The sequence below is a fragment of the Balaenoptera ricei genome, chromosome 11 (assembly GCF_028023285.1).
Source record: "Balaenoptera ricei isolate mBalRic1 chromosome 11, mBalRic1.hap2, whole genome shotgun sequence".
Taxonomy (NCBI): Eukaryota; Metazoa; Chordata; class Mammalia; order Artiodactyla; family Balaenopteridae; genus Balaenoptera; species Balaenoptera ricei.
The window spans coordinates 91,418,102-91,437,738 of record NC_082649.1 but is presented as its reverse complement, the minus strand read 5'-3'; the positions used below and the strand labels follow the sequence as shown (position 1 = coordinate 91,437,738).

Genomic DNA, 19,637 nt, shown 5'->3' with positions numbered 1-19,637 from the left:
TATATATATTAAAAGACCATTTATAAAATAAATGTAAAGAATAAAAAAAAAGAAATACAACACTCTACTTACCACCCATCATAAGAAAAACATAAAATCACCATTATCTTTCTGTTTGGTACAGATCCTACCCTTTCCCCATTCCATCAGAGGTAACTACCATCCTAAATTTTGTTTTCATCATTTTCTTGCTTTGCATTATAATTTTACCACATGAAATGATACTCCTAAACAATATGCTATTAATTTTTACATATACTGACCTTAAATAAATAAAATCACCCTTTTTTCCTAAGATTTATTTTTATTGTTCAACATATTCTTAATGTTCATCAATTTTCACTGCTGAGTAGTAATTTTTGTATGAATATACCACAACTGTTTCATTCTATCATGAATGAACTTAAGTTTTTTCCAGTATATTTTAAAAATACAAAAATGCTACCACAGCTATTCCTGGTGCACGTGGCTAAGGGGCATGTGCACATGAGCAAACAAATGGAATTTCTGGGTCATAGGTGAGAACATCTTTAATTAAGGAGGCAGTGACAAATATTCTCCACAGTCCAAGAAGTAAACTATTCTCATCAGTGGTGGATACGTGTTTTGGTAGCTGCACATTCCCACCTAAAATTGTTACTCTCAGACTTTGTTATATTTCCCAATTTTGTGGGATCAAATGCTTTTATTATTTGAGTTACAGTAGATCTATTTCTGATTACTAATGATATTAAAAGCATTTTCATATTTTTATTCGTCATACCAGTCTGAGGTGCATGTTCATGTCTTTTACCACTTTATTTTTTGTTTTTTTCTTAAAGGATGGTAAAATTATTTATAAATACATTAGTATTATCTTTAGTTATAGTCATTGGCAATGATTTTTTTTCTGGGTTGTGGCTTACCTTTTCCCTTTCTTCCTGGGGTCTTTTGATGAAAGGGAATCTAAAAATCAAATGTAGTCAAATTATCCTTAATGGAGATTTAATTTGTCTTGTTTAAGAAATCTTTCTCTACCCTGATGTCATCAATACATTGTCCGAAGCACTTTCTAAGTTAAAAAAAATTTTTTCCTTGCAAAGTTAAGCCTTTAATCCACTTGGAATGTATTTTTTATATGATGTGACCTAGACCTTGAAATAAGTGTGTCTCTATGTGGATAATCAGTTGTTCCATACCATTTAGGGGGAGGGAGGGGAGGGAGGGGAGGGAGGGAGGGCGGAAGGAAGGAAGGAAGGAAGGAAGGAAGGGAGGAAAGGAAGGAGGGAGGGAAAGAAAAGAAAAAGAAAAGAAAGAAAGGGGAGGGAAGGGAAGGGAAGAGGAGGGAAGGGAAGGGATGAAAGCAAGGAAGAAAGCAAGCCCATGCCAGCTCTTCACACTACTTTCACATATATGAGGGCTGGTTTATGGGTCCTCCATGCTGTTCCACTGGCCCATTTGTCTAACGTTGTGCAAAACCATAGGCTTCATTACTGGAGTTTTACATTGAGTCTTGTTATCTGATAAGACCAACTCCTCCTGAAATATTCTGCAAGTTTCTACCAAACCTTGCACTGTGTTCCTCAAATACATTTGGGAATCAAACTGGTCACATTTCACAAACAGACAAACAAAAACCAAACAGAGTTTTGACTTTGATTATTCTATACATCAAGTCATGAAGAATTAACCTTTTAGCTTTACTGAGTCTTCGGATCAGTGAAAATGGTATTTTCTTCCACATCTAGATCTTTTAAAAATGTTTTTCAATAAATGTATGTACTTTTCACACCTCCTTCTTGGATTTATTTTCTGCTTCTATACTACTGTTCCCCTTTGCTCTCTTTTGAAGTTTAACCTGTTACCTAAAGATAGCTTATAACAATTTTAAGATGAAAATGAATGAGCTAAGATCATTAATTTCCATCCTTTCTTCTTTTCTATATTTTGAAGATGAAAAAAACTCTCTCCTCATAATACTTTAGCTGCCTCAAGTCTGTCTTGTTAAGCATAATTTCTACTATCATCACTTCAAAATACATTCTATTTTCCTTTGCCATTTCTCATTTGGCCTTTGAGTTAGACATGTTTTAATTTTGAAAGATATAAGACTTTTTCTAATTTTCTTTTTAATACTGATTTCTCCATTGTATTTTGGTCGTATTTACTTCATAGCTAATATACCATCAAATATTGAAAAACATTCTGCAGTTTTAGGTATAATGTTCTATACATGTTCATTAGCTAGAGCTTGTAAATGGGTTCTTTAAATCTTCTATGGGCTTTCTAATGTTTCCTCTGCTTGAGCTACCGAATAATGAAACAGATATGTTAGCATCTCTCATTACTATGGTAGATGTATTTCTCTTTCCCCTTGTAGTCCCTTTTTCTGCTTCAAACATTTTCGTATTATATATGCCTAGTACATTAATCTCCAGGAAGCCTTTATAAAATAGTCTATTTTGACTGATATTAATATAGCCATACCTACTTTTCTTTTGAATAGTATTTACCCTAGTCAAGATATCTATTTATGTTTTCAAAAGATGGGACATCTTTTCCATCCTTTTAGTTTCAACAATTCTATTTTCTTGTGATTTAGATGTGTTATATGGTAAATAGCTTATAGCTTTTAAAAAATTTTGGAGCATTTAGTCTATTTACTTTCACCTTTAATTAGTGATATTTTTAGATTTATTTCTATAGTTTTTTCTTTCTTTTTCTCTCCTTTCTTGCCTTATTCTTCCTCATACCACACAGTTTGATAATCATTCACATTTGCTCTGTACATTTAATGTAATTATTCTATAAATTTTAAGATGCATATTTTACTTGTCAGAGTCTAAATTTGAGCTATATTCTCTCCTCTAGAAAAATATAAAAAACTTAAAAAAATTTAAACCCAGTTCCCTGTCCCAACTTTGAGGATAATGCACACAAGTTTTTCATTATTTGTTTTTCCAAGGTTTGCATACATTCTGCTCCCCCAGCATCAACTGTCCATATCCTGGAAGGTCTACGACTTTGAGTCTCTTCAGTGTCTAGAACTCTGTAAGAAGAAATTGCCAAATAGCAACCCTTGACAGTTTTATACCTAAGATTTTTTCCTGTAAACCCTTTGGTTAGAATCAAGTAGTGTTGGATACCTTAAAATCTGGGAAAATAAATGACCACACTTGGAAGTCAGTCATCAGAGATCCCATGCTGCAGAGGCCAGATCTGATAATGAAGAAGTCGCTTACTCTTTGGGATAGTTATTGATAAACAACACTCTTAAGAGTAAAGGAGCTTGCAGTTTTTCCATGATTATGATTTATAGAAAATATTACTACTGTATACTAATCACTGGTTCTCCTCTCCTAGGGGGCACCCACAATACTGAACTTAAGTGGGCCCATGCCATTTGCTTTGCCCCCACCTAACAAACTGTGAGTAGAAGCTGCCTGTGTAACTTCTTGTTGGTAGCAATGTTCTCTGGCCCCCACTCGTTGACCTAGATGGCACAAGTTTCACATGGTGCTGACACAGGATGATGGGTATCTCCATTAGCTTGGATTGCCCAGTGGCTGCAAGGAGAACAGCTGCCCTAAAGAGCTGCCAGACCCACAGCAAACTGCGTCATCAAGGAATAACCTTGTGTTAACACAAGGGCTTGGGGATTGCTTGTGACTGCAATATAATTTAGCCAAATCTAACTAATATATTTAACTTTATCCTATGAGGCAAAACAAATACTCTTTTTTTCCCATGTTACATATATTATTACTGAAACACAGCAAAATTAGGTTGCTTTCAAGGTCATCCACTTCTAAGTATCAAGATCTGGAAGACAATTTCCCTTATAAATAAAATATAAGGCCTATATAAGCTGATTAAATGAATAATCTGTTATTTCACTGCAGCCCAGTATAATGCCTGCTAAACTTCATTAAAACATTAAATGAAATCTCCATTGTAATACTTACTTGGAACTATAAATTCCATTTCTTCTGACATAGCAATTCCCAGTTTATTAGAAGCAAAGCAGCGGTATTTCCCTTGAAAGTGAGATATGTGCCCCTCATTCGGGATCCTGAATGTTCCCGAGTTGTTGGATACAATTATCCGAGGGTCAGAGAGATCAAAAGGCTTGTCGTCCTTACTCCACGAAAATCTGTAAAATAAAACTAAAGTTAGTAATCCTGAAAAATCGTATTTCTTACTTATAAACAAATGTACAGAAATGAGGAAACTGAGATATTTTATAGTAAAAAAAGAAGTATATATTTACATATTTAATTGACTATAATAGAATACAAAAAAGGGTCTCTGAAGAATCTGAGAAGTCTTACAAACTGCTATGGACTGAATGTTTATGTCCCCCTAAAATTTGTGTGTTGAAGCCTAATTCCCATTGTAATAGTATTTGAAGGCAGGGCCTTGGAGAGGTGATTAGGTCATGAGGGTGGAGTCCTCACAAATGGGATTGGTGTCCTTATAACAGAGACCCCAGAGAGCATTCTTGCTCCCTTCCATCATGTGAGGTTACAGGGGAAAGACCGCTGTCTGTGACCAGGAAGCAGGTCATCACCACACACTATATCTGCCAGTGACTTGATCTTGGTATTCTCACCTCCAGACCTGTGAGAAATATGTTTATTGTTTAAGCCACTCAATCTGTGATATTTTTATTACAGCAGCCAGAATTGACTGAGAAACAAGCCATGAAAAAGCTGTGATAATTGAGAGGAAAAAAAAGTGAAAATAGGTTTTGTTCTGTTCTTTTTAAAATTATATTTTAAAACTTTTCCAATTAGAAAGATAATGCAGGATCTTTACTAGTATTTTAGAGACTGCAATATTTGGAGACTAAAAAATATAAATATACAATATGTCTGTGTGTGTGTGTGTGTGTGTGCGCGCGTGTGCGTGTGAAGAGCTCACTCAAAATTCAAAAACACACAAGCAAGTGCTATTAAATTTGGCCCATATATCATCAATATTTTTGGACATAGCTGTAACATATTTGAGACCACAATGGATGTATAATTTTTCCATGTGAGTTTTTCCAATTATTACAATGTTACTAAAGACAGATTTTATTACCTTCTATCTTACAGTTACTATTTAACTTACTTAACCATTTCCATTTTTCCCTTTTATGAACAATACTGTTACAAAAAACCCTACATATTTATTTTTGGAGGTACTTATCCAAATATTTCATTAGGTTAATTCCTTAAAAATGAGACTGATAAACCAATAACATAAGAAATATTTTATCACTTTTGATAAACATTGCAGAATTGTATTCCAGAAAAAACATACACAATTAAATTCCTACCCCCATACATAACAGAGTCAGTTCTATGGACAAGGCTGTAAAAAGCCTTTTTTAAAATTATATCAATCCAACAGATATATAATGACTTCCCAATTAGATTTTATTTAGTATTTTATATATGAATTACCCATGCAAATTTAGATTTGCTTCAGGACAACACAGTATTACATAATCTGATAATCTTTCAAAAAGAATAACAAAATTTCATGAGACACATATTTTTCTTCGGAGCATGTCTCTCTCCTGACAACAACTTTTACTTCTTTTCTCTCTATATGTTTTATATTTTACTGCTTTTACTTACAAAAGAACACATAGAATCTGTTCTTTAAAATTCCAATACATTGACTAGGATAACTCCACATACTCAAAATTAAACATTTCCAATTGGTGACATGTTATATCTTTCCATTCATTCAAGTTTTGTTTTATCCTACCCTGCAACGTAGATGCTAAACAGTTCATGTTATGTAGTTTTTGATATCAGTTTTGTTGATATTGCTGTTACTAACTATTGAAATTGCTGGATTTGCTCCTTTTACTATTGTGATGGGATATTTTTTTCTTTCTTGTTTTCTAATATTTTCTGTTTTGTATAGGCATTTAATTATACCTTAAAAAAAGAATAATGATAGACTGCTTAATTCATATTTGTAAAATCTTGTTTTTGGCCGGTGAATAATGACAATTTAACATGTTAATGATTCACTAATAATTTTTAAAATATCCAATTATCAGGCAATAAAAATGTTATTCACATTACAATTTTAAATAATCAATTTCCATTCTTTCATTCTTAATGGATATAAAATGATCAGGTAAATCAATAAAGGTATGTTGGTTTGCTTCCCAGAATCATTTAGAACTTTAAAATTGTTTTTTTTTTAACTTTTATTAGACTATAGTTGCTTTACAACGTTGTATTAGTTTCTACTGTACAGCTAAGTGAATCAGCTATACGTATACATATATCCTCTCTTTTCTGGATTTCCTTCTCATTTAGATCACCATAGAGCATTGAGTAGAGTTCCCTGTGCTACACAGTAGGTTCTCATAAGTTATCTATTTTATACATAGTATCAATACTGTATATATGTCAATCCCAATATCCCAATTCATCCCACCTCCCCCGCCTTCCCCCCTTGGTATCCATATGTTCGTAGAACTTTAAAATCTTGAATTCTCCCCACATCTTTTCCCTCCTCAATCTCAATACACACACATTTCTTTCTCTCCAAACTGGGAGGTACTTAGAAAAAACTTCATCAGTGATTACAGTTACCTACAGTAATAATTGTTTCATTAATAATAGAATACTAGATAGTAATATCCCATGTCATTTGTATTCTGCCATCTAGGATGAGTCGACATTTCTATGACAACTTAAAATATATCAAGTAACAACCTATTCACTGAATACAATATGGTTACATTAAAAGACATGCAATAATAAATATGTACAGAATATCATTTATAAATATATTAACTTTGGCTTAATAAATGCTACCTTGCACTAATCAGAATAAAGTATCTTGTTTTCTAGCTATCTTGTTCACTCATAAGGTAAAGAATTGTTTAATATTTCCACAACGCCAAAGCCTATGCTAAGTATTTAATGTAAGACATTTTATGATAAAAGTAATTTTAACTGGCAAAAGAACATATGTAAAATAACAAACTTTATTTTTATAGACATGGCTATCATTCATTTGGAAATCTTTACTTTCAATCATATGTAGATTTATAGTCCAATAAGCTTATACTGATTAGAGTAAAAATCAATATAAAGGATTGTATACATTTAAATAATTATTTAGTTTGAAGGAAATACTCACGTTGGTTCTGGATTTCCCTTAGCTTCACATTCAATTTGAAAATACTCATCAAAAGGAAAGGCAACTTGTACTTTTGACTGTTTTATGATTGTTGGAACCTGTTGAACTAAATATTAAAATATGTATTTAAATAACATGCTCTCCAAAAATTGGGTGAAGTTAGTTTAGCTACAACAGAAATACTTTGAAATAAACACGCTTTCTATATTGGTAAGTACAAGGATTATAAAAGAATGAAAATTATAGAACAAATCTCACTTCCTCTTTGCAAAATGTATTTAGCTGTAGGGAATATACTTCACTGCCATCAATTCATGTTGTCATATAATTTATTTAATGCCAGAATAATGTAACAGTGTAACAACTTTAAAACATCTATGTTTAAATTATTGGCATTTCATGAACGTTGATGTGTTTATACAGTTTTACTTGGTTCGGTCATTGACAATTGTGTTTTTTTCTTTACAGTTTTGTAAGACATTATAATTAATTTACTACTTCTGTATGATTTCTTCCATTGATATTTGATAATTTATTTAATAATTTTATTTTTGGACATTAGATGTTTTTCATTCAATAAGCAGCCTCAAGCATACAGATTTTTCCTTTATTGAATTAGTGACATGATAAATTTCCAGGCATGGACACAAATGGTAATGACTATGGATAAATGTTAACATTTCACAAGGGGCTATTTACCACAAACATGAGTACAGTGGTTTCCCACATCCTTGCCACCAACGAACAAGAGCATTTTATAAACTTATTTATTTATTTTTGGCTGCGTTGGGTCTTCGTTGCTGTGTGCGGGCTTTCTCTAGTTGTGGTGAGCGGGGGCTATTCGTTGTTGTGGTGTGTGGGCTTCTCATTGCGGTGGCTTCTCTTGTTGTGGAGCACAGGCTCTAGGTGTGCAGGCTTCAGTAGTTGTGGCACACGGGCTCAGGAGTTGTGGCTTGTGGGCTCTAGAGCGCAGGCTCAGTAGTTGTGGCTCACGGGCTTAGTTGCTCCACGGCATGTAGGATTCTCCCTGGACCAGGGCTCAAACCCGTGTCCCCTGCGTTGGCAGGCGGATTCTTAACCACTGTGCCACCAGGGAAGTCTCAAGAATAGCATTTTAAAACAATAAGATACTTCATTAATTATTAGCAAAAACAAAACAAAACAAAAACCCTTCTCCTCTTTATTTTTATTTCTATTTATTGCTTTTGTTATATTTTTCCCTGAGCTTGCTTATTATTTGTAACTTCCCACTTACACACATTTTTAAATATCTTTTTCCCACTTGGAAGCTTGAGGGTACTTTTCCCCCTTATAGAATTTAATAATCATTAGGATAAAAATAATAGCTAATAAATGATGGTTTCTTTTAAAAGGATTCCACATATTCAAATAGTCCCTCATCTTGTGATAAACATTTGTAGTGTCTGACAAGTTAAGTACCTTCCAGACAAATTTACAAAGTAGGGGGTCACTTTGTCTCTCACCAATTCAAGCAGCTGGATGGCATTGCCGAGAATTATGATTATAAAATAAATGTACTAATGCTGAAGATACAAACTTGGATTAAGTTTTAAAATAGGACACAGATCATGATATATGTTAAGATCTACTGTCACGGAACACTCAATAGTTTTCAAATTAAGACATTACAATTTTAGTACAGTTCTAACAACCTCTGTCAGGGGACAGGATTGAATTCACAAGGAAATATAAATGGTTCAGTAGCAGGAATCTGATTCTGGCAAACATACTTTGAGAAAAGCAATTTGAAGAAAGGCCCTGAGTGTGATTCACATAGGTAATATTCCACAGTGGAGTTACAAATAGACCCTAAAACCCTGTGACATTGAGCCAGGCCCTGAACCACTATGTTTTCTCATTTGTAAAATTAGAGATTCAAGCCAGGTAAATAGACTTTTTGGTCACTGAATCCCTTTACATTCTTAAAATTATAGGAAATCCCAAAGTGCTTTTGTAAACATAGGTTATATTTAATAATATTTACCATGTTAGAAATTAAAACTGAGAAATCTTCTAAATATTTATTAATTCATTTAATACTATCATTTGTTAAAATAAATATTTTATCAAAAATACTAAATATAATGAGAAAAGTGGCATTGTTTTACATTATTGCAAATCTTTAATATTTTAATAGATGGCAGCTGGATTCTCATATCTACTTTGGTATTCCACATGTTGCTGTAAGTTGTTTTGTTGAAATAAATGAAGAAAATCCAACCTTATATAGATGTGTACTTGAAGAAAATCCAACCTTATATAGATGTGTACTTGAAAAAGGGCGACATATTTTATAGTCCTTTCTGATTATTGTGGGCATTGTTTTTGGATAGTACACCAAAACTCACCAAGTGGCAGTTTCTTAAAGGTTTACTGCAATATGGAATCTGAAACCATATGGATAAATTTTCATATTCTATCATTAAAGTGTTTTATCCATGGGTGCTTTTTAATTCATGCATGATTTTGTAACATCATACAATATTCATCTGGAAAAAAATATTGGTTCACTGAGTTATGCAGATCTTCCAAATACTGACACACATCACTATACAATATTAAAAATTCACATTTGTTAATATCATCACTGATCTAAGAAAAGCCTTAAATGTGGGGAAGCTGTCAATCTCACAGTGGAGGATACAAGTTTTCCACAATTCTAATTTTTGCTTCAACACCCAAATTTTATCATTGACAACATATATTATCAGTTGTTTCTCTTGAAGTGACAGGCTCACTTGGTTCGTTTTGGGGAAAATATCCATCAAAGTAATCAAAGTTTGTCTGTCAGTTGTACTTTTAAGTAAAAATGGTATTTGGCTTGGCACTCATGTAATGACACAATCAAGGAACAGAGACTGTCATAGTACTCTGTTACACAGCAGAATTATTTTATGTATATTTCTCAGTTCATCCCACAGAATATTAAAAAGAATGTACTCAAGGATGAAGATTTAAGAAAATCAATAATGTTTAACTGTTTCAACAAGGACAATCTTAAGCAAAACTTTGGTTCATGTTTTTTGATGTTTTGTTGTTTTAGTGTGAGTATACGGTCCTGAGGAAGCCCATGAGTTTGGTGTCAATGCCTTAATGTGTGCTGGGCAACTGCAGTTTTAGCACCACTGCTTTTGTGACATCAGTGCAAATGTCAACATGATGGAAAAGGAAAAATGACATTTTAGTATTATTATGAAACATTTGATTGCATGCACTGCCTGAACAAATCTCTGTGACCCTGAGGGGTCCATGAATCACATTTTGAGTACTGATGGCCAGCTTAGAATAATAACTCAACAACCATTTCCCATTTTAAACTTCAGTTTTCTTTACTTTTGCCTAATGAATCTGATAATTGAATTTTACTAGTTTAGTGACAATGCAAGTGCGGGCTTCATATTCAGAAACATTTTAATAATGTGCAAAAAACATTCATATCTTCATTGACATTTACCTTGTTTCTGATTACCACTCTTTCTCAGTAGAGCAGATCTTGAACTTACTGCAAATTCATACTATTTAAATGTTATTACAGTTATAAATGGTGAGGGTTGATGCACAATAGCAACAGTCCCTAAGATATCAGCTAATAACTTGTGAACAACTTGTTTATTAGAACATTATTCTTTCTTAAATTTGCTAAGGTTGTAAAGTCTCAGCCATAACTAATTATTCAGGGAGTGGAGCTAATAACCTTTGGGTGTTTATAAGAATATGTATTCTACATTATAAATCCTTTCCTCCATAATTAGGCCAATTACAGAGACACCAGACTCATTGACATTCAAATTGAATACCTGCCTTACTTGCATTTGGTAGTGAGAGCTCTAGAGTACTGAAATAAATGGGTAGTATTCAGATGTTCTGAAAACATGTCATTAATATTTTATAACAATTGTTGTCTAACGACATTAGAGTGTGAAAATGCATGAGTAACTGAGACAACCAGAATAAAAATGTGTCTTATGTACTAATACAAAATTTCCAATCACCACTGGTGAACTAAATGAGAAAAGATGGAGGGAAAATGTATATGCTATGGTCAGAATGTATATTCTATGGTCAGGAATCTGAATCAGGAATCCCAGTGCATCTTTGGTGCTACTGGGAAGAAAATGTAAAATTATTAACCCCTTTTTCCACGAGGATTGCCAAGAACTGTGCTCTTAATTTGGCACTGCATACTCAAAGCCCAAAGAATGTACTTAAGATGAATTATTTCAGGCTCTTGACCAGTGTTTGTACAAATAGGCCAGTATATGTGGTGTGTAGGCTAACAGATTTCACCTTGACTAAAGCAGAACTTTAAATCTGTACATCTGAGAACATGTAAGTGAAATTCCTTAAAAGGGTGAATATTGACACAGAGACTTGAGGATAGTAGAGAAAAGATTCTTACCTTGGGTATGAAATACAAATGCAGGGCCACCCAAAGTGTGTCATGTGAAACTGCTACATCAAGTATTTAAGGCAGCCCTTAGGAAATGGTTTTGGAACATATTATACACTCAGAGAATTATTTCCTTTTCTAGTCACACTCAGACTGTCCAAGTACTTCTGAAGAAAAGTTTCAGTTGCGTTAGCACCTCTCTGACATTTCTTCAACTTTCTGAAGTCAAGACTAGTCCTTTGAAATTTAGATGATCTGCACAGATCATTTCCAATGCTAAGGTTCTAATAAACATTCTTATATCTTACATTTTAACTCTCCTAATTAGGTATGGAAAAAATAGTAGGGGTTAATACTTGAACTGTATGGATAAAAATACCTAAGTAATCTCTCAACGGTCTTTTTTTAAATCTTATGTGCTTATAAACAAGAGAAATTCCCCAAACCTGTACATTAAATAGTTAATACACTATTACATAAATTGTGTTTGCAGGTGTACTGTTTTTTGAACTTCTAATTACTATAACTTGTGGAAACTGATTTATGATAAAGAGTTACATCCATTTTACCAATATATGTTAAGATATATCATGACTAACATTTTGATATGAATTCACCCTATAGAATGCTCTAAATTTGCAGAGGTGGTATCATTTTACACTTTTAGTTGTGTACTATGAAAACGGCTTTTTAATATTGTCCTAATTGTTTTCATTCTTAAATATATAATTTTTAAAAAAATTTTATTGGAGTATAGTTGCTTTACAATGTTTTGTTAGTTTCTACTGTACAGCAAAGTGAATCAGCTATACATATACATATATCCCCTCTTTTTTGGATTTCCTTCCCATTTAGGTCACCTCAGAGCACTGAGTAGAGTTTCCTGTGCTATATAGTAGGTTCTCACCAGTTATCTATTTTATACATAGTATCAATAGTGTACCACTCTTAAATATATAATCATTTTGAAAAACAATACAAAGTTAAATCGGTTCCTTTTTTGGCCTGATTGAATGCCAGTAACTTCTGAGTCACAATTCTCCCTAAAATAAACTAATCTGATACATAAAAGTAATAGCTGTTGCTAATATTGCAGATTATCTTACGTGGTGAAATAGCACCTGATCTATAGGTTCTATTTCTTGTTATGTGCCGAGTTTGCCTAAGAGGCAAAAAGCTGCAAAATAATTAATTATAGCAGGCGGCCAAATATAAGTCTTCTGAAAAATTTAAAAGAACATGAATTCTGATGATAGACTGCTGTAAAATCTATAGAAATATGGTAGAAAAATCACATCCTCAACATATAATTATTCTACTTAAAAATCAAAATGCAAATATGGACTTTTATAAGTAGGTATTGAATGTTGTCACTTTACCTGAAAGTGGTATATCAACAGCTGTTGAGAATTTTAACAGGAAGAAAATTAGAGATGTGATTAATCCTCTTCCACTTAACAGCATCCCCATTGTTCTTCAGGAAGGAAGCAACCCAGAAAGAATGAAAATCCTAATGTCTCTTCTTACTTTTGGTTGAAAGCTGCGAAGAACGTGGTTAACCTGGAAACAAACAAACAAACAAAAGACTAACAAATTCATGTACTGTAGGGATTCTAAGTTCACGTACTGTAAAAGGTCAACATAACAGCAACTGAATACATTTTTCTGTTGGCAATAATTTCCTCCTTATGAAACTGTTCTCAAATAACTCCACACAAATCTTAGTTTTTCCTTGTTGTATTTAAAATAAAAGACAGTTGATAAATGCTATATGGTAAACCAATAAATCGTATTTTTTTGGTCAGAGGAATTTTTACTTGGAAGGTACTCTAGTATACTCTAATGAATTTCAGTGGCTATGAGAATAACCTCATTTAGGTCATTTCATTCAAAAGGTGACTCTTTCAATCAATTCTTTATATCAAGCATTCAACCCCATCTAAGTCATTCATTAAGTATCACAAATTTAACATTTAATTTTCCTGTCAAACTACCTTTTCATGTTCAAAATTATCACACTAATAGATGGTGAATAGCAATATATAGGGAAGGGATAAAGGAAGAACAAATGGATAAGGACCGGCCATGTCAACTAAAATTTACAAATCTAGGCTTTACTCAAGCAGAAGATAAGAGCATCAGTTACTTTCCACTTTGGCAGAATGTTTATTCACTCCAATGTTGACGTAAATAGAGTAAGGATTAAAATATCAAATTTCCCTTACTTTCTCTTATGATTTTCCTTTTCTTCTGAAACATTATGATAATAGACATCCAAACGTTGTTTATAATGTATTGTTTTTTAATTGAATGAAAGATTCTTTAAACTCTAGAGTAATTTACAATTTTTAAAAGTTTCACACACATGATTTCATGTAATCCCTTAATAACCCTTTTATTCCCCTATCCCTAGATTACCCGTCCCCAGTGATAACCATTAGTTTGTTCTCTGTATCTGTGCATTTGCTTTTTTGCTTTATTCACTAGTTTGTTGTATTTTTTAGATTCCACATATCAGTGATATCATACAGTATTTGTCATTCTCTGTCTGACTTATTTCACTTAGCATAATGCCCTCCAAGTCCATCCATACTACTGCAAATGGCATAATGTCACTTTTTTTATGGCTGAGAAATATTCCATTGTATATACAATATCACATCTTCTTTATCCATTCATCTGTTGATGGATACTTAGGTTGCTTCCATACCCTGGCAATTGTAAATGATGCTGCAATGAAAGTTGGGGTGCACTGTGTTTTTTGGGGGTTTTTTTGGATGTATACCCAGGAGTGGAAAGCTGGGTCCTATGGTAGTTCTATTTTTAGTTTTCTGAGAAACCTTAATACTGTTTTCCACAGTGGCTGCAGCAATTTACATTCCCACTAACAGTATATGAGGGTTCCCTTTTCTCCACATCCTCTCTTATTTGTGTTGTGATAGCCATTCTAATGGGTGTGAGGTGATATCTCATTGTGGTTTTGATTTGCCTTTCCCTGATGATTAACTATGTTGAGCATCTTTTCATGTGCCTGCTGAACATCTGCAGTTCCTCTTTGGAAAAGTGTCTATTCAGTTGTTCTGTCCATTTTTTAATTGGGTTGTTTGGTTTTTTTTTAATGTTGAGTTGTATGAGCTGTTTACATGTGTTGGATATAAAACTCTCCAGAAAGTGGGCACAGAGGGAACATACCTCAACATAATAAAGGCCATATATGACCATCCCACAGCTAAAATCATACTCAGTGGTGAAAAGCTGAAAGCATTTCCTCTAAGATCACGTACAAGACAAGGATATCCACTCTCACCACTTTTATTCAACATAGTTTTAGAAGTTGTAGCCACAGCCATAAGACAAGAAAAAGAAATAAAAGAAACCCAAATTGGAAACGAAGAGGTAAAACTGTCACTGTTTGCAGATGACATGATAATATACATAGGAAATCCTAAAGACACCACCAAAAACTATGAGAGCTCAGCAATGAATTCAGTAGAGTTGCAGGATACAAAATTAATATAAGAAATCTGTCACATTTCTATACATTAACAATGAACTAACAAAATTAGAAATTAAGGAAACAACCCCATTTACCATAGCATCGAAAAAAATAAAATACCTAGGAATAAACCCACCTGCAGAGGTAAAAGACCTTACTCAGAAACCTAAGACACTGATGAAAGAAACTGAAGATGATACAAGCAGATGGAAAGATATACTGTGTTCTTGAATTGGGAGAATTAATATTGTTAAAATGACCATAGTACACAAGGCAATCTACAGATTCAATGCAATCCCTATCAAAATGCCAAGGGCATTTTTCACAGAACTAGAATAAATGATTTTAAAATTTGTATGGAAACACAAAAGACCTCGAATAGCTGAAACGATCTTGAGAAGGAAGAACAGAGCTGGAGGAATCATGCTCCCTGACTTCAGAGTATACTACAAAGCCACAGTAATCAAAACAGTATGGTACTCGAACAAAAACATATACATAGATCATTTAAATAGGATAGAAAGCCCAGAAATAAAGCCACATCCTTATGGTCAAGTAATCTACAACAAAGGTGGCAAGAATATACAATGAAGAAAAGACAGTCTCTTCAATAAGTGGTACTGGGAAAACTGGACAGCTACACATAAAAGAGTGAAATTAGAACATTCTCTAACACCATATACAAAAAAAACCCACAAAACTCTCCAAATGGATTAAAGACTTAAATGTAAGACCAGATACTATACAATTCCTAAAGGAAAACATAGGCAGAACAATCTTTGACAAAAATTGTAGCAATATTCTTTTGCATCCAGAGCAAAGGAGATAAAAGCAAAATTAAACAAATGGGACCTAAGTAAACTTACAAGCTTTTGCACATCAAAGGAAACCAGTGACAAAATGAAAAGACAACCTACTAAATGGGAGAGGAAATTTGCAAATGATATAATGTATTCATAAAAATGAATTTGCTTCAAAATGTGATAATTAGTTTTTTCAGGTACATAAATTTTTCTATAAAAATAATTTACTTATTTATTCACTTACAACTAGTAGAAAAATTAATTCCATACAGTCAGATAAGACATTAAATTTATATTTAACTCCAAATATTTTGAGTTTTTTACTTCGCCTCAAGTTGTACCTCAAGATATTATGGACCGGAACTTTTCATATACTTATGCAAGTAGGTAAAATTTAAAGTAGTAACTAATGCTGCTGTTTAGCTGTTTTAAAACTTTGAGAGTCTGAAGAGACAACAATCTCATTTATATTTTAATTTAAGAAAAGCTACATTGAGCAATAAGGAAAATACTGCCATCCGCCCCACAAAACGTTGTGAATGTTTGTTCTTAAATTAGAGTAATGCTATTACTCTACTTTGTCTGACATCAATTGACCCATTTGTAAAATGGGAATTGGAAAAACAAAAACAAAACCTACTCTTGTGTGGTTCAGAATAATTCCTAAAATAACAAATAACTTACATTGGTAATTAAAAATATTTTCAAATGTGTCATTATGTTAAATGACACCCATTTTCCTGGTGAAAGAATTATTCCAGTCAACAAAACAAAATGTGAAAAAAAATTGCTTTCATTATAAAAAGCAGAACATTGCCTAAGGACAAAAACTCAGTTCTGCATATTTGTATAAACTTGGGGGGGTACTGAACCATTAACTATTTCTAAGATGAAAAGTCAGAAGAAAATATTAATGCTGTGGGCTTTGAATTTTCCTTTTCCTTCTCTCTTCGGAAACACTCTGGTAATAGTAATCTAAATTCATTGTTTATAGTTATATATCACTCTTTACCTGCTATCTATTATTTAATACTCTGTTCCATTAATATTCAATGCTGATTTAAGGGCATTTCATGTATTTGTTTAATGAGCTGTCCTCTATCTGTAAGGAATAAGGCTTTCAAATGCTATTAGGAGACCATATGTCCAGATTAATATATCATCCTACCCAGAAATAGAGAATAAAAACACCAGACAGTCAAATATGTGAGAACAGGCTTAATTTCAATTAACCTACTGATTTAGGCTAGTGAGCTCAACAGTCCCTAATTGCCACAGTAAATAGCTTATAGATATGAATTGTTCAAAAGTGATGATATGACTTTTGTAATTTTAATGATTTTAACTACATGGTCTTGATGCAAGAAATTCTCTCCCATAAAAGTATGTCACGTTGAAGCCTTGGCTTAAAATAAGCCTCTAAATTAAGCACCATAACAAACACTGATGACACCATCAGTTTCCAGAATATGGATAATGGTTAGTTTGATATCTGACTTTATCTCCTGCAGGGAGTAGCTTCAATTTACCTGAGACTTATATGTTAAGAGGCTGTTATAGAAAAGTCATTGGAAATTAAAATGTGACCCCCTGCAAGCAAGACTCCATTATGTGATGATGATGACAGCCCAAAATAGCTTTCCTATTGAAAAGGAAAAGTCAGTCATAATCTCATTGTCAGAATGCATAAAGGACATACTATTTAGTAATTATGTTTTACAACACTAAGATAGCAATAAAATTATGTTCTCATTCATCTTTCTTCCAAGAATATGAATTTAATGCCTCACACCAGACCTCAAGATAAAAGCCACTATTGGAACTCAGGACGGAGCTAACACTTAGACAAGAAAAAAATATACTAAACTATTTTTGTGGCACAGTTTCATAAAACTGATGTCTGATTGAATGACATTAACTCAGATCCAAAAAAGAATCAATTAATTTTCATGACTCTGGACCAATTGGGTTACATCTTCCTACTATGCTAGCTCATCCTCGGAAAGAAGAAAATCATCCTTGACATCTCACTCAAACGGAAATAGGTGTCTCCTTGTCATTAACAACTGACCCTTCCTGACTGCTTCAGCTTCTCCAGGATGACTAGCGTGACAATGATTAAGAACACATTGGTTTCGAGACAGCAACTGAAACATGGACAGGCATGCATACTACATGAGACACTTCCAATACAACAATAATGAAATGAAGCTCTTCGTTTCTCCAAAACAACAGCCTCTAACATACACACATCATCAACATTGGAAAGTGACCTCATAGATCCTTCTCATGTTCTTAAAATAGCTCCACTGTGGTAAATCTAGAAACAACTTACTCCCTTAAATTCATTTTCTGCTTTAAGAAATGGAAGAGAGTTGGCTTAGCCTTTTCATTCCACCTGGCCTCCACAAGTAAATGTCAAGATACTGTGGCCTGCTGACCAGCCACAGAAGAGCATGGTATGTAGTAAATAAGAACATGGAAAATGCAGTCAGTTTATCATGACCTCAAAGCCATTGCTCACTAATTACGTGGCCTTGGACAGTTCACTTAACCTTTCTCATTCACCTCTATAAATGAATATGAGTTGCTGCCCTGTAAGCATACTTATGAGTGTTAAGTGAGGCAATAAATGTTTAGCATACATGACAGGAGAAAAAATGAAATTTACTACTAGTGATAGCGATGGTCACTTTCTTGTTAGTGGTAATCGGGATATAGCCTCTAGTAATAATATTCTGATTCAAAGAGTACAGATAACTTGTATGGCTTCTATTTAAGTCATAAAATTGTAATGACCAAAAAATAAAGCACTTTTCACTGAAGTATTTAATGGTGAAATGATATTAATTGATTTTAGACATCCTAAAAAAAGATTTTTTCAAAGTGTGGGGGGACTGTGATAGATTTTTTTTTTTTTTTTGACTACGATAGATTGATAACAAAAAGTCTTCAATTCTCCTGCATCCACGTGCATTGCAAGATGACTTTACAGGTACTTCCTGGCTTCTTAAATCTGGCCGGCCTTTGACCAATAGAGTGAGCTCTGAGCTAGGGCACTGCATGTTTTTATTCTCTCTTTTGGAACTCTGCTCAGGGTAGACTGCACTAGCCTGCTGGAAGATGCACGACATCACCCATCACCCTCTGAAATCCTGGCCAACAGCCAGCCAGCCACCAATGTAAAAGGACAGCCATCCTAGACGAACCAGCCCCAGATACATCAGCTGGACACATATGCAAGAGCCAGCTTGATCACTATCAGTCCAGACTGGCTAAGATCAGCAGAACTGCCTGACAGATTTCAGGACACACTACCCCAAAATATGATACTTTGGCATACTGAATATCTTAAGCTGAAGGAATTTTAGGAATGGGAAGACTCTTTGACCTTCCCCTGAAGCAAATTCATAAAACCCTCATGTAAGAGTTGCTCTCCCTATACAGAGAGGAAAAGAAGCATCCTTATCGCCAAAGATGGAGGGACGCTGTCAAGAATCTAAATAAACAGACCTTGCCAACTTTCTTGCAGTTTACTATACTTAGCTCAGACCCCTTTTGTTCTACCGTATTTCCCCACGGCTTTCCATTCTTTCCCAAACCTAGCATGAAAAAAATTCAGGTGTAACCACCTCTTCAGGTCTTCACTTCCTTATGAGGGCTCCCATATCACATAAAACTTACATGACATAAAGTTGCATGTTTTCTGTTCATCTGTCTTTTGTTACAGAGACCCAGCCAAGAGAGTAGAAGGAAAAATATATTATTTCCTCCTCCACACACCCAAACA

At 33.7% G+C, this 19,637-nt stretch overlaps 1 protein-coding gene across 2 annotated transcripts in view; it reads right to left on the bottom strand.

Annotated features, from left to right (window-relative positions):
• Positions 1-19,637, bottom strand: part of CHL1 (cell adhesion molecule L1 like) — a 194,336-nt gene that overhangs the window by 67,175 nt on the left and 107,524 nt on the right. For both annotated transcript variants that reach the window (XM_059940202.1, XM_059940201.1), the window contains exons 2-4: positions 12,928-13,108; positions 7,138-7,243; positions 3,945-4,132 (exon numbers count right to left, since the gene is read on the bottom strand). In XM_059940202.1, the coding sequence (XP_059796185.1) occupies positions 3,945-4,132; positions 7,138-7,243; positions 12,928-13,018 (385 nt within the window). In that variant the 5' untranslated portion in view covers positions 13,019-13,108. The remainder of the gene's footprint in view (positions 1-3,944; positions 4,133-7,137; positions 7,244-12,927; positions 13,109-19,637) is intronic.